This window comes from Serinus canaria, chromosome 28, assembly GCF_022539315.1.
Source record: "Serinus canaria isolate serCan28SL12 chromosome 28, serCan2020, whole genome shotgun sequence".
NCBI lineage: Eukaryota > Metazoa > Chordata > Aves > Passeriformes > Fringillidae > Serinus > Serinus canaria.
The window spans coordinates 4,037,389-4,053,122 of NC_066341.1; the positions used below are offsets into that span (position 1 = coordinate 4,037,389).

Sequence of the window (15,734 nt, forward strand, 5' to 3'; positions counted from 1 at the left end):
TCGTGATTCCTGAGGGTCAGAGCAGCCTCTGCTTTCCATCCCTCCAAAAAGAGTTCCTGCACTAGGAGTGCCTCAGTCCTTCTGCTGCAGCAGAGCAGCCACCCCAGTGCAGCTCATCCTGCACCCCTGAGTGCCCGGGTTAGTGAAGGGAAGAGGAATAAAGGAAAACATGAAGCAGACTCCTTTGAGTGGCAGATCTCAGGGGCAGGATCCTTCCCTTTCCTGGGAGAACAGTTTGGCAGCTGAAAAGCTGATTTCAAATGGCAGGTTGAACATCTCTGGGTTGGAGACTTGTGTGCTTATGCCCCATTATATATATACATATATATATATATATATATATATATGTATATATACACACATATAAATAGATATAAAATTGATCTAATATAAATATATAGAACCAGGAATAATTATAAAAATATATACTATATAAGTATTTAAATAGTATTTCAAAAATAGATAAATATATTTTAAGAAATATATTTAAAATAAAAATATAATTTATATAAATTATAGAAATATGATCTATTGTACATTATATATAATATACATTATATATTGATATATATTTATACAGATATAATTTATTTATATAGATATAAATAAATGTATGAATAGATTTCAATTTATATGTAAATATTTTTATATAAATGTTATATAAATTTATATAAATTATATAAAAATATATATTTATAGATCTTAACATTTATACAAATATATATATATATAAAAATAAAATAATTTTTTTTTTTTTTTTTTTGGTAGATATGTTTTTGTATAAATTAAATCCCCCCTGCCCTGTTTTTGCTGCATTCTCTGCAGATGCCTCTTGGCCAGAGGGGGTTGTGCTGATGGGCATCCTGGAGGCACTTACTCAAGTCTTTCATGGCCAGGCAGCCTTTGATCAGCAGTGCTGGAGAATCCATCAGGCCTCCCCCACACTTGCACAGAGCTCTTTCCCTGCCCTGTCTCACAGCCTGTGGCACATCCTGAGGTTATAATGTGTGTTTTCATCCTTCCAGCCCCAGAAAATATGCCAGGAGTTTTGTGCTAGAGATAAGCAGCAGCCACCACGTCTGTGCTGGGCTTGCCCTCTGCTTTTCCTGATCCTGATATAGTTAAAATAGTTTGGTTTCCTGCATGTACAAGATGGCTTTTGTTTGGTTGGGGTTTGTTGCCTTTTTTTTGGCAAGTCTCTAGATCCAGACTCTGTGTTCTCTGTTTGCAGGCCATCTGATACTTTGCCCTGCATGAATTATCAGCTTTTCAGCTGTTCCCTTCAAATATTTGTGCTGAATTTTAGGTCTCAATGCAGATTTAGAGAGCAGTAGCTGACTCCTGCAAGCTTCAGTGCACTGGTGCTTTCTGCCAGTGTGGAGCTGATGTTTCACCCCATGGTCAGAGATGAGCTGTCTGCTCCTTCTCTCTTAGGCTGATATTATCCCTCACAGTTCTGATAATCTGCACACAGCCTTGCCTTGATGCTGCTGTTGTTTACATATGGGTTTGTTGATGTTTTTGCCTTGTTACCTGCTTTTCTTCAAAGTTTCCAACCAGGAATTGCTCTGTCCCTGGTTTGTCACCTGCTCCCTCCCTGTGTGCCAAGGAGGAGCACACCCTGACTTTGGGAGCACTCTTTGTGTCATCATTACAGCACTCTGCAATAGCTGGAGGGGAACTGGTTGTGGAAATAGCACCTTGTTCCTCTTTCCCCACGTTTCTGGCTCTGAGCAGGGCTCAGGCAGGCCTGTGGATGGTGGTGACATCGCTCTGCCATTGCCCAGAGTCCCTGTTCAATCAGGAGCTAATTGGTTTGGGAAAAAACCTTGCAAACCCAAAGGGATAAAAAGTGTTTTCTGAAATTGCTGCCTTTATTTTAACCCAGCCTCTTTCATTCTGCTTCCTTGGGGGCCAGTTCTGCCAACTGCTAGGGAGAGCCTTTTCCTGTTGCTAAATGAAGCTTTGCATTTATGTATCCTCTCTAAAATACCCCAAACCTACTCCTGCCTCCCCCCAAAACCCCCCAGACCCCTCAATCTTATAAGAACGATAGAAACAGCTCTTTTAACACAAGAAATTCTCTCTCTCATCTCTCTTAGACCTGAGAAGTTTTTCATTTTCTGTTTTATGTCTCTTTGCTTTTTGTTTGGTTCTTAGCATATCCATGTTGAAAAGCCAGTTTTGTACTGTCCTTGTAGCAGAGAACAAAAAGCTCCTCTGGAATGTCAGCCTCCAGAGATGCTGTGATAAAACAGGGATTGAAAACAGTTCAGAGTCAAAAAGCAGCTGTTAATGTTCTTGAAGTTTCTGTCATGGTTAGAGTCCTGGAATGATGTGGGTTGGGAGAGACTGGGACACCTTCCACCATCACCCCCTCCAACCTGGCCTTGGACATTTCCGTGGATCCAGGGGCATCCTCTCTGATTTTCCACACCATCAGCTCCATGCAGGCTCTGGCATCCTCACTGGAGTCGTGTCCTTCCACTGGGCACACAAACACAGTGCCACTGACCCCTCTGCCTGCTCAGCTCAGCTCAGGGAGCTCCCCAGGCAGAGCCAGCTCCTCCCTGGCCTCTGCAGCCACAGCCACACCTGGGAGCACCTTGAACCACAGCTGGGGATTTAAAGAATTCCACAGAATCCCAGAATGGTTTGTGGTTTATGGTTTTTTCAAGCTCATCCAGTGCCACCCCTGCCATGGCAGGGACACCTCCCACTGTCCCAGGCTGCTCCCAGCCCCGTCCAGCCTGGCCTTGGGCACTGCCAGGGATCCAGGGGCAGCCCCAGCTGCTCTGGGCACCCTGGGCCAGGGCCTGCCCACCCTCCCAGCGAACAATTCCCAATTCCCAAGATCCCATCCAGCCCTGCCCTCTGGCAGTGGGAGCCATTCCCTGGCTCCTGTCCCTCCATGCTCTGTCCCCAGTCCCTCTGCAGCTCTCCTGGAGCTCCTTCAGGCCCTGCCAGGGGCTCTGAGCTCTCCCTGGAGCCCTCCCTTCTCCAGACTGGATGTGGAAAAGAGGCCATCAAAGGGACTTTTCTGGAAAGGGGAATGTGGGAAAGGGAGATCCTTTGGGTGTTCAGTGTTCTTGTCTTGGTGGTTGCTCTGAGTGGTTGAGTTGTATTGCCTGTTGTAGTTTTTCCTTCCTAGCAGCAGCTCTCAGTTTGTCAGTCCAGATCAGAGTGGTTTTCCTGCAGCTGCCATGAGAATCACTGAGCCTTGAGGAATACTGGAGGCTTTTGGTGGGCTTTAGGTATTGGCATTGGGAAGTGAGAACCTAATCCACAGTTTCTCTCTGGAATCCTCTTTCCTCCTTGGTGGCTGCATTGAATTTAGCAGATAGTTCTGTTTCTGTGCACAGTCAGCTCCCCTTGGGCCTAATAGGGTGATTATTCTTTGGTGTCCTGAAGAATATTTAATTTATGGGGCTTTTGCATGAGTCTTATAAGCACTTTGTTACCAGATCTTTAGTCCTGAGAGTAAGTTTTACAATCTGGTTTAGTCTAGGCCAGAGAACATCACTAGTGGCTTTTGGTATCCTACATTTATTTATTCTGTGGTGCAAGAGTGTGGCTTTTGGTTGTGTCATTCAGTGTTGGGGCTTGATCAGAGCAGACCCTAAAAAGACCTCATTTTAAATTTTACTTGAATTGCTGGCAGTAAATGACTTTTTTTTTTCTCTTTCCAGAGCGAGGCTATGATCCCTACAACCCCGAGCTGCCCAGGCCCTCGCTGGAGGTGGAGGATGGCTTTCTGGCTGACATTACAGATGTCACACCTGGAATTCTGGAGCTGGAGCTGGTCAACAAGGCCATTGAGGCAGTGAAGAACGAAGTGGAGAGGGAGCAGAAGAAGTACGAGGAGCTGCTGGAAACCACGAAGGAGTTTGGTGCTTCAGAGGGCTCCTCACTCATTTCAAACTCACCTGTGTCAGCTGCTGGGCCTCAGAATGATTCCTTTGCCTCCTTGGAGTATAATCCAGGGAGCTACAACTTCAGTAATAACTCAGACTACAACCCCACTCCTCTGGCTGCTGCTGGCCACTCCAGTAAATACACTTTGGATTCCTCCCGCTCCAAAGGGAGCTCACTGGAGTATGTGCCCAAGGCTGTGGTGCAGAATAAAAAATACAGCAGCACTGTCACTAACAACAAATACGTGATTGATGACTCCAAGCCTTCCACAGACTTGGAATATGACCCCCTTTCCAATTACTCTGCCAGGCTGTTGGGCAAAGCCACAACCAAGGGGTCCAAAAGGGACAGGGCCTCTGATTATGAGGACTCCTACTCTCCGTCACGGAAGAAGCTCTGCGAAGATCCCGATGATGATGAGGTGTTGGCCAGGTTCTCCTCCTCTGAAGATGAGGCTGATGTGGAATATAAAGCAGCTTCTGGTAGTTCACCCTCAAAAGCTGGTTCTGAGAGTGAGTCAAATGAGTTCTCCAGCAAAGAGCAGAGCACAAAAGTGGATGGCTCTGCTTCCCAGGAGAGCAAAGCAGCACAGCACAAGGAGGACCTTCCAAATTCACAGAAAAACCTTGCCAAGAACTCATCAGACAAGAACTCAAAGGCAGCGAAGTTGTGTTCTGGTAAGAACAACAAGGAAATTGAAAATAAAAACAAAGACTCCAAAGACAAAACGAAAAAGAAGAAAACCGATGTTAATAAAGCACCAGGCCTCAGTGAGGCTGGTAAGAAGGAGAAAAATAAAAATGCAGACAAAGACAAAGTGCTCAAGAAAGAAGAAAAATTAAAAACCAAGAATGAAGAGAAAAACTGCAAAGACAAAAGTGTCAAAGTGAAAACAGATGGGAACTTGAAGAAACCTGAAAAACACAAGTCAGAAAAAGTGGATGGGTGTAAGAAAGAAAAATCCAAGTCCAGCACCAGCAGTTCAGGGAAAAGCAAGAGCGAGGGTGTCACCAAGGGCACAGAGAAAGTGAGGAGCAGCAAGAAGGATCTGCAGAGCAAAACAGCTGATGTGAAAAATGGCAAGGAAAGTTCTGGTCGTAAAAACAAGGAGAAAGGGACCAAGAGCTCCCTGGAGCGAAAGGACAAGGTCAGTTGTGCAGGACAAGGAGAGCCCAAGAAGGGTCGGAAGCAGCAGAGTTTGAGTCACGTGGACCTGTTTGGAGATGAGAGTGGAGATGAGGATGACAGAGGCCAGCCTTTGTCCTCCTCACTGCTCGGTGTGAGCTCGGACTTGGATGGGGCTGACTCCGGTTCAGCCTCTGACAGTGACAAGGACAGGACAAAGAAAGCAAAGCGCTCCAAGTTGTCCAAGTCCTCATCATCTTCCTCAACATCTGATGACATTGATTATTCCATCCTTGAAAAAGATGTGGATTTTGAGTCAGATCCCATGGAGGAGTGTCTCAGGATCTTTAATGAATCTAAAGATGTGAAAACTGAAGACAAGGGAAGGCTGGGCAAACAGGTAATGCTGGGTTGGGGTCGTTGGTTCTCTCCCCTCCAAAGGTGGAAGGGTTCTGGTTTGGTTTAGTGGTGCTGCTTATCTCAAGTAGCTGAAGAGGGAGACTCCATGTGTTGGAAGTCTCTTCCTTGTTGTAACTGACTGCTTGGAAGTGTTTGCACCTGAATTTACCTGCTGGATTGAAAGCTGCTGTGAAATGCAAGGCTTCAGTCCCCTCTTGTGTGGGAGGCTTTCAGATTTCAGGGTTATCAATTACTGCTGTCTCCATCTGGCCTGAGAACCTTGGGGCTGTGGATGGCTGGAGAAGAGGCTGCAGGGAGTCAGTTTGGGGTTTCAAAGCCAATCTAGGATTGCCAGCCTGAGCACTGCCTTCTTGTTGCAGCAGAGTTTGAGGAGCATTGGGGCAGGTAGAACCTGGACAGGGTGTGTTGGTGCAAGTAAGTCCAGTATTTGTCAGACACTTTGGAGACTCCCCAAATTCATCTTTCCTATTCTAAATGCATACTACAGGTAGCTTCTCAGGATCTCTGGATACCTTGTGGGTGGTGCAAGCAAGAAATGGAAGTAGTACCAGTGGTACCAGGGGCTTCAGACTAAGGAGGTAAAAAGACAGTGTTTACATAACAGGAAAATAATTGAAGGGCACATAATCTGTAGCAGGAATTACTGATCAGTAAATTGAGAAAGTACTGAACCAGAGGCTGCCACTCACAGCCAACAGTTAATTGTGGCCTGGGGTGACAAAGCTCAGCTGTTAGCAGCCACATGTGGCTCCTTTGCATCCCTGTGGTGAGGTTTGGTTTCCTGCTCCTTGGGGAAGGAGGCTCACTGCAGCACAGGGATCCTTCTTTGGGACATGGGTGTCTGTGGGTGGGATTGGTCTTGGGGCATTTTTTTGTTTATGGGATGATTTCCTAGATGCACCCTTTTTGGTTTGACACTGGCCAAACACCAGCACCCATGGAAGTCACTCACTTGCCCTCCCCTGCTCCAGCTGCACAGAGCAGAGAAAAAATTCAAACCAAGGGTTCATGAGTTGAGGTAAGGACCAGGAGAAAACATTGTAAGGGCTCAGCTTAGAGGAACAAAGTGAGTTTATTGCTAACAAAATCAGAGGACTATAATGAGAACTAAAATAAGCCCTGAAAACACCTTTTTCCACCCCAGCCCTTCCCTCCTTCCCACCAACAGTGCAGGGAGGCAGGGCATGGGGGGTTGGTCAGTTCATTAGTGAGATTTTCTTCCACTGCTCTGGGAGAGGAGTCCTTCCCCTGAGAGGCTGTGGGGTCCTTCCCAAGGGAGACAGCTCTCTGTGAACTTCTCCAGCGTGGGTCCAGTCTCATGAGCAGCAGCCCTACAGCACCTGCTGCAATGTGAGTCCCTCCCATGGGCACACAGCCCTCCCAAAACTTCTGCAATGTGAGCCCCTCCCATGGGCACACAGGCCTCCCATGGGCACACAGCCCTCCCAAAACTGCTGTGCCATGGCTGCAGTCCTCCAAGGCCAGGCTGCTCCAGCCTGGAAGCAGGGCCCCTCTCCTCTGGGTCTCCCACTGGATCACAGCCTCTTCCAGGCATCCACTGCTCCAGCATGGGCACCTCACCCATGGGCTGTGGGTGGATCTCTGCATCCCCCAGGGATCCCCATGGGCTGCAGGGTGATCTCTGGATCCCACAGGCTGTGGGTGGATCTCTGCATCCCCATGGATCCCATGGGCTGTGGGTGGATCTCTGCATCCCCCATGGATCCCATGGGCTGTGGGTGGATCTCTGCATCCCCATGGATCCCACAGGCTGTGGGTGGATCTCTGCATCCCCCATGGATCCCATGGGCTGTGGGTGGATCTCTGCATCCCCCAGGGATCCCCATGGGCTGCAGGGTGATCTCTGGATCCCACAGGCTGTGGGTGGATCTCTGCATCCCCCATGGATCCCATGGGCTGTGGGTGCATCTCTGCATCCTCCATGGATCCCATGGGCTGTGGGTGGATCTCTGCATCCCCCAGGGATCCCATGGGCTGTGGGTGGATCTCTGCATCCTCCATGGATCCCATGGGCTGTGGGTGGATCTCTGCATCCCCCATGGATCCTCACAGGCTATGGGTGGATCTCTGCATCCCCCATGGATCCCATGGGCTATGGGTGGATCTCTGCATCCCCCATGGATCCTCACAGGCTGTGGGTGGATCTCTGCATCCCCCATGGATCCTCACAGGCTGTGGGTGGATCTCTGCATCCTCCATGGATCCTCACAGGCTATGGGTGGATCTCTGCATCCCCCATGGATCCTCACAGGTTGTGGGTGGATCTCTGCATCCCCCATGGATCCCATGGGCTGTGGGTGGATCTCTGCATCCTCCATGGATCCCATGGGCTGTGGGTGGATCTCTGCATCCCCATGGATCCCATGGGCTGTGGGTGGATCTCTGCATCCTCCATGGATCCCATGGGCTGTGGGTGGATCTCTGCATTCCCCATGGATCCCATGGGCTGTGGGTGGATCTCTGCATCCTCCATGGATCCTCACAGGCTATGGGTGGATCTCTGCATCCCCCATGGATCCCATGGGCTGTGGGTGGATCTCTGCATCCCCCATGGATCCGCACAGGCTATGGGTGGATCTCTGCATCCCCATGGATCCCCACAGGTTGTGGGTGGATCTCTGCATCCTCCATGGATCCCCACAGGCTGTGGGTGGATCTCTGCACCCCCATGGATCCTCACAGGCTGTGGGTGGATCTCTGCATCCTCCATGGATCCCCACAGGCTATGGGTGGGTCTCTGCATCCCCCATGGATCCCCATGGCTGCAGGGGCACAGGTGCTTCACGATGGTTGTCACCATGGGCTGCAGAGGAATCTCAGCTCTGGTGCCTGGAGCACCTTCTGCCCCTTCTTCTCCACTGACCTAGGTGTCTCCATGTTGTTTCCCTGACATGTTCTCACCTCCTCTTCTCTAGCTGGAATTAGAACTGCATGCCTCACTTAATTTTGATTTTCTTCTTAAATCTGTTATCACAGAGGTGTTGCCATCTCCTCTAATTAGCCCAGACTTGACCAGCAGCCTGTCCATCTTCAGAGTCATCATGGACTGGCTCTGCTGGACATGGTGGAAGCTTCCAGCAGCTTCTCACAGAAGCCACCTCTGTGCCTCCCCCCACTACCAAACACCAGGCCATGCAAGACCAGCACAACCCCGTGTTGTTTGGGCTCAGTAATGTGTCAGGGCTTGGCATGGAGCTCAGGGCAAGGTTCTTCCCCCCGAGGGTGCTGGGCACTGCCCAGGCTCCCCAGGGAATGGCCCCAAGGCTGCCAGAGCTGCAGGAGCTCTCAGGGCTGCTCAGGGTGGGGGTGTTGGGGTGGCTGTGCAGGGACAGGGGCTGGGCTGATCATCCCTGAGGGTCCCTCCCAGCTCAGGATAATCCAGGATTCTATGATTGCAGGAGCTGCATGTGGCATTGCAGTGCTTTTCTGCCTGGGAGAATTGCATCGTGAGAGTTTATGATGGGTGTAAGTGAATTAACAGACTCTGGGGTTCCTGGGGAGCCAAGTGATTCAGGGTGAGGTGCTCATCCAGAGTGCCCATGTGGTGATGAACACAGGCTTGTCCCAAGTGGTTCTCGAGCTCATCCCTAAATCTAGCCTTGGCTCTGTTACTGAATTTCAGGGATTGTCAGGCTCATGTCAGAGTTTTGCCAGGAGTTGTTTTGAGAAACTGAGAACAAGATTGTCTGGAGAACAGCTGGAGTTTTGAGAAATAAATTGGTGAATTGTTTTGTATCAATTAACAACTGAGGCAAATTTCAAGCAGCTTTCCAAGATTTTTTTCTCCTTGTCCAGGAGCAGCTCTGAGGGGTCATCTTGGAGTAGCTTTGGCTGGAGAGATGCTCCTGCCTCCTGCTGAGATTCTGGATGTGACCTGGACTGTGTCACCAGAGTCTTCCTGCAGTGACAGCTGTGGCTTAACCTGCAGAAGATGTTTCCCTAAATGTGGGGTGAGGGCACTGTGGTTTGGTGTTGAGCAAGTGTCAGCACCTGCCTAGGGCAGAATGAGTCAGTTCCCAACTTCTTAAAAAAACCAACCCATCTCAAACCCCCTGGACTCTGAAAATGCCATGGGAGGTGAGGAGTGTGAGTGGCTGGCAGGGGAGGGCTGGGCAAGGCTCCTGTGGCAGGTAAGGCTGATCCTGCTCTGTGCCAGCTCATGGAGCTGCTGCTGGGGTGGGAATGTCCTGCTGCTGTTCCTTGGCTTCCTTGGTGGCTCCTGGGCTCACAACAACATTCTTGTCACTGGCCCAGCAGCTGGCCACGTGTTCACACCTGTCTTCTGCAAGGTTAACCCAAAAGGAGACTTTCCACCTCTCCCTCTTGTGAGGGATCTTCAAGTCTGTTCTCTTGTTCTTTTGTTTTCCAGCCATCCAAAGAAGAAGCAAATGAAGAAAAGACAGAAGATAATTTAACTACCTTGTTTCCTGGCCAAAAAAGAAGGATCTCTCATCTTGTCAAACAAGGAAATGTAAGTGCAGATTTAGAAGCAGATTAGCTTAGGTTACTCCAAGTGAGGATTTTCTGTCCTGACCCTGGAAAAGGCTGCACTCCCAGGGCCAGGCAGCAGTGTGAGAGCTGTTTGTGCTGGAATCAGTCTGTGGCAGTTTTATTTCCTCTCTTTCCAATTCCTCAAAAATCTGCCATGTGTAGGATCTGTTAAAAGTGGCAGCAAAACAATAAACCTTCCTAAAAGCAAGGGTAGGCTGGGAAGAGTGATTGGATTGTGCTCTTGGGAATCCTTTGGGATAGGTTGGGGTGTTCATTTTTCTCCAGTATAGCTTAATTTAGAGATTTCAATAAAAATTAACTGGACACAAGGTCACTCTGTATTTGCTGGTATTTTTCTGTGCCTTGTGGATCTAAAAGATCCTGCAGGAATTTGGTCAGATGTTTAAAACCATTACCTTACATCTGCTCTGAATCAGTCAAGATCTCAGCAGTATTTGTTTGGATACTCTTCTTTCCCGATTGTACAAATACAGAGGAGAAAAATTAAAACAAAACAACAAAAAAAGCAAAGAAGCAGCAAGAAATTCTGATTTTTTCATTTCTTTCTCCCTGGGATTTTAATTCATGTTTTCTCTGAGGGTTTAATGTGTTTCCCTCCAGGTGCTGATCACAGATTAGTTTTATGTTGCAGCAGGATAAGAGTGGAGGCTTGTGCGCTAATTTGAGCTGGGTAGTCCAAATTAATTGTTCTGCCTTTCCTCTCTGCCTAGGAAGGATTTTTTTGCCTTTAATAATTTGAAGCCCTGGGGTCAATACAATGGGTTTTATTTAACTACATATCTCCAGCCAGTTCATGTGGTTTGATAAGGGCCCTTTCTTCCAAAGTGAGGAGATAAGAGACTGAAGCAAATGGCTTGGAAATTCATTAACTCAAATATTTATTGCAAAGAGGCACCTTTTAGACATGTACAAACCTTTAAATATATTTTCTTAATGTGACAGCTGATCCCAAAATGCTTTCCAAAGGCAGGAGCCCCAGCACAGGCTTTGCTTGGGCAAACAGAGCTGATGTGGGTGCTCATCTGCCAGGGCAGCTCCAGGACCTGCCTTCCTTGCAGTATCTCAGCTCAGAGCAGCTCCCAGCTCTGCCCAGGAGGTGCTGTAACACCTCAGCTGCCACTTTTCACCTCAGAATGGGCTTTGCTGTGTCCCTCCAAGTGGAATATTTGCTCAGTCTTGTTCATGATTTATGGCTGAGGGACTGAGCAGGAGAAGGGGAGGGAGCTGAGTTCAAGGTTGGTTGCCAGGGGAAATGGAGGCCAGAGGAATTGCAGGTGAGGCAGAAAATGAGTGGCCTGTGCTGCTTGGAAGTCTGTAATTATAATTTAATGTCTGACTGCACCCAGTTTGGTATCCAGAATTTGCTGTCAGCATCAGAGGCTGGGAATGCAGGAGGTGCCAGCTTGCCCCCAGGTGTTACACTGGGCCACCCTCCTCCAAGGAGATTCCAGGAGGGAAGGCCTGTTCCTCACATTTCAAAGCTGTTAAGTAGAGGGAGAAGTTTGTACCACTGCTGCTTCTCTTGCACTTCTGCTGCTAGGAAACTTCTCTCTTTGCTGACACAATTTCTGGCACTTTTCCTGCAAACCTAAATTTGGCTATCAAAGGAAGCTTGTGTGGAACCTGTTTGTGCTGTAGCAGCCAAGGCACTAAGGTGCCTCCAGAAGTGGGCAGGGACAGAGCCTGTTTGAAATTCAGAAAATCAGTTTATGTAATGCTCTGATCCCATAAATACTTCTCTGTGAGGCTTTTAAGCAGTTCCAGGGCTGCAGAGAGGTGGGAGCTGCTGTGGTGCAGAGGTGGATGCAGGTGTCCTCAGGGAGGGAGCAGTGGAGCTCAGTGTCCTGTGGCAAGGAGGAGTGGGGAGTTGGTGTCACTTTTTTATTGCAGTAAAAAGCAAAGTAGGCAGCACAGGGCTAGGTCTGTGTGCTAGGGCAAGGCTGAGGGTGTTGATAGAGCCCAGGACTGGACTGGGCACAGCCATGAGGAACATCATGCCACTAAAAGCAGCTCATGAATAGCACCTGCCCATTGAGGAACGTGCCAGTGAGCTGGGAGACCTTCCCAGAGCATGAATCACTAATGCCATGTTTGTTGAAGGATGACTCTTAATTATTTCATTCTGGAAGACACTTGGGATCTTGTCCTCTCCAAACCCTCTACTTGCTAACAGAGGGATTGAGGAGAAGAGACCTTTTGGGGTGAGTGGAAGGCAGGGGGTGTGGATGGAGCAGGGGAGCTGCTGGCCCTAAATGCTGTTTGTCTGTGCAGGCAGAGGCCCCGAGCAAGCCGGTGGTGCGGCCCTACCGTCCCCCCACGGCCCAGGAGGTGTGTTACCAGAGGATCCAGCTGGCTCAGCAGCAGGCAGCACAGCTGGTTGGGGCTGTTCAAAAGACCTCTCTCTGTTTGCCAGGAGAAAAGAGGAGGATTGCTCACGTGCCAAATGCAGCCCTCACCGCAGCAGCCAAGCAAAGTAAGGCAGCGGTGGGATCTGGGTCGCTGTCCTGTCCTCCCCCTGGTCAAAGGCTCTACCGTGTGTTTACATTTCTCCTGAGCACGTGTGAAACTGTCAGGGGATGTGTAGGACTGACCATGACTTGAATCTCTGCTGCCAGTGTCCAGTGGAAGGTCTTTCCCTGAGAAATTCCACCCTGTTGTGAAAAGCAACAGGTCAGACAGGTAGAGCCTGATGTGTCTCACCTAGCTTCCCTCACTTCAGCCTCTCCTTTTTCTGTTTCTTCCTTGGGTTGTGTTTGCTCTTCATTCCCTCTTCCATGTAAGCCTGGAGGGGGCAGGAACAGGAGGGAAGTGCTAATGAAGGCTCCTTGCTGTGCCTTTGTAGTGGAAGGACTCAGAGCTGACGTGTGGGGTGTCAGTGCCTCCAGCTGACTGAGTTACCTCTTTAAACTCTGCTGACTCAGTCACCCCAAAACAAACCCAAATGAGAGACGTTTCCTGGCAGAAGATTTCTTCATCCTTGCCTGCAAGGGGGTAAAATTGCCCAATTTGTGTCCCTTTGGAGACCTGGAATTGAGAAAATCACATCTTGCAGTACTGGCCTTTGATAGTGAGTTCATTCTGGCTGCCTGGAGCCCAGTGGCAGGATTTGCACCTGAGTGTTTTGTGTTCCCTGCAGGCCTCGGGAGCAGTAAGGCGACTGTTGGTGGCAGGAGTGTCACATCTTCCAATGAGTCTGAAGCCCCCACCCTTCCTCTGAAGCCTTGCACCTTGGCTGGGATGGCTTCCAAGACCACCAGCACCATCGTGCCCAAAAGAGTAGCACACGTTCCCTCCTTACAGGTAAGAGGAATTTGAATTCTTTCCTGTCATTCCCCAGGGAGGGTGGAGTGTTTGATCCTGCTGTTCCAAACTTAGCACTCCCTGAGAGTGGTGTTTTGATTATGTTGATTGAGTGGGTTTGTTTCTTCCTGTGGTTTTCCTAGATGGCATTGTATAAAAAATTAAACACTTGAGGGGTAGGAGCTTAAAAAGGTAGAAATACTTAAATGCTGCTCTGATCTCTGTGAATATTGATCACTTGTCTCCAATTTGAGCCTTCCCTTGTGCTGACTGGCCTGGGTGTGTTTGGGTCAGGGGCTTGGAACCTCCTGTGCTCAAAAGCCAGGGATGGATTCTTGGCCTTCCCAGGCTCTGTGGGCCACACTGGTGGTTATGAATAATGTGTGTGACCTAGATAGGAAAATGTGAGCACTGAACTTCATGCTGCTGCTGGTGTTTAAAGAAAAGACGGTTTTGTCTTTGTTAGTTGCTTTTGTTTTGTTTCTCTTTACCCCCTGGGATCTCTGCCCAGCCTTTGGGTGCCTTTGTTGTGAGTTCCTAAGCAAAGTGACAGGACCCAGGGAATGGCTCCCACTGCCAGAGGGCAGGGCTGGATGGGATCTTGGGAATTGGGAATTGTTGGCTGTGAGGGTGGGCAGGCCCTGGCCCAGGGTGCCCAGAGCAGCTGGGGCTGCCCCTGGATCCCTGGCAGTGCCCAAGGCCAGGCTGGACAGGGCTGGGAGCAGCCTGGGACAGTGGGAGGTGTCCCTGCCATGGCAGGAGGTAGAATGGGATGATTTTTAAAGCCCCTTCCCACCCAAACCATTCTGGGATTCTGTTAAGTCCCTCCTTTCCTGTTACTTGCTAGGACAAGTGAGAGCAGGATTCCTCCTGGAGCAGCCTGGGGATGGCATGAGGAGCTGTTTGCTGGGGTGGATGGCAGAAGTGATTATTGCCAGGCTTGATTAAAGATCCCTTTATTGATGATGGTTTGTGTCAAGATCTGTCATAACTTGCTCTGATTATTTCTAGAAGAGTGAAAAGTAATTTGTTTCCTTTCCCACCCAAACTGCCACCATAGTAACGTAGAACTTGAAGCTGGTTAAAAATAAGATAAATAACTGAAAGGGTAAAATATTTAGCAGAATTACAGAGGTGGTTAAGGGTATAATATTAGAGGTTGAGAATTTATATATTGAATGAAAAAGACCAAATCCCCTTGAACAGGACATCAAGGTGAGAGTCTCCTGGGGAAAATGAGCACTTCTCCCATTGAGATAGGACCAGTTGCTCCCCTTGGAACAAGCTCACATCTTCCACAGAGCTGTTTTTGTTCCAGACTGCAGCAGATGGCTTGGTTTATGGATATCTCTTGGGTGGGATGGAGAACAACTGACAAAACAATTGGGTGTTTTAGAGATGAATTAATATTTTCCTCTCTGAAAAAGAGGCAAGTGTGCTGTGATGTGGGGGATAAACTGGTGTGAAATGGAAAGCTGCAGTGGTGGGTCATAGCTCAGTCCAACATGCAGCTTTTGAAGAACATGCCATTAAATTGAAGGGGTAAATCCTTTTAGGAACATCATGATTGGTATTAAAAATGGAAGAAAAACTCCAATGCAGTCAATTTGCAGGAATGCCCCGGGAAGTGGGGATGGGATAAGTGACTGCCAGCCTGGCAGGAGAGGCCTCCTGTTCTCTCTCCAGAATCAGAGAACCAAACCTGTCTGTGGTGCCCATAACTGGTGGTGTGTATTCATGGCTCCAGTGGTGCTTGGTGCCATCCTAACCTTGGAGCTCTCACTGGAAATGTCAGCATGCCCCTCTCTGGAATGCTGTGTGTGACTAATGCCACTGGAGTCCTTGGCTCCTGGCTGACTTCAGAGTGAACTGCAGCTGTTTTCTGAAGGACTTGGAGCACTCAAGGTGGTGAAGCCTCAAGTGGTATTTTTAGTACCAAAAGTGCTGCGTGTTACATTTGGCTTTGGGCAGATTTTCAAAAAGGAAGTCACCCCATGATTAATAACAGGAAGTGGGAGAGCCTCAGAGCAACCTCCTGGAGCCTGACCAGCCTCTTTCTCTCTCTGTCTCACCTCCAGAGCACCACTTTACAGAGGCCTGTTATTCCCACAGAGTTTGGTGCTAAAGTCCCAACCAACATTCGTCAGAGGTATCTCAATCTCTTCATTGATGAGTGCCTGAAGTTCTGCTCCTCCTCCCAGGAAGCCTTCGACAAGGTCTGTACAGATCCCTGCTTCTCAGGAATAATGGTTGCAGCAGGGAATGACATCCTCTGCCTTGGCCAAAACCTTCTAAAATGGTAGCAAATCCAGAAAACTGAATTGCATTTAAGCCTGTAGAAACTTAGGGGTGGGACCTAGATGATCTTAAGGTCCCTTCCAAGCCAAACTGTTCCCTGATTCCTGAAGACTCCCCTGTCCACAGCTGAGGAAACTGGCATT

The 15,734-nt window shown here is 48.8% G+C and overlaps 1 protein-coding gene across 2 annotated transcripts in view; it reads left to right on the top strand.

The window, feature by feature from the left end:
- Positions 1-15,734, top strand: part of REXO1 (RNA exonuclease 1 homolog) — a 47,826-nt gene that overhangs the window by 12,290 nt on the left and 19,802 nt on the right. For both annotated transcript variants that reach the window (XM_050986038.1, XM_050986039.1), the window contains exons 2-6: positions 3,690-5,440; positions 9,851-9,952; positions 12,265-12,466; positions 13,130-13,293; positions 15,372-15,509. In XM_050986038.1, coding sequence (XP_050841995.1) covers positions 3,690-5,440; positions 9,851-9,952; positions 12,265-12,466; positions 13,130-13,293; positions 15,372-15,509 — 2,357 coding nt within the window. The remainder of the gene's footprint in view (positions 1-3,689; positions 5,441-9,850; positions 9,953-12,264; positions 12,467-13,129; positions 13,294-15,371; positions 15,510-15,734) is intronic.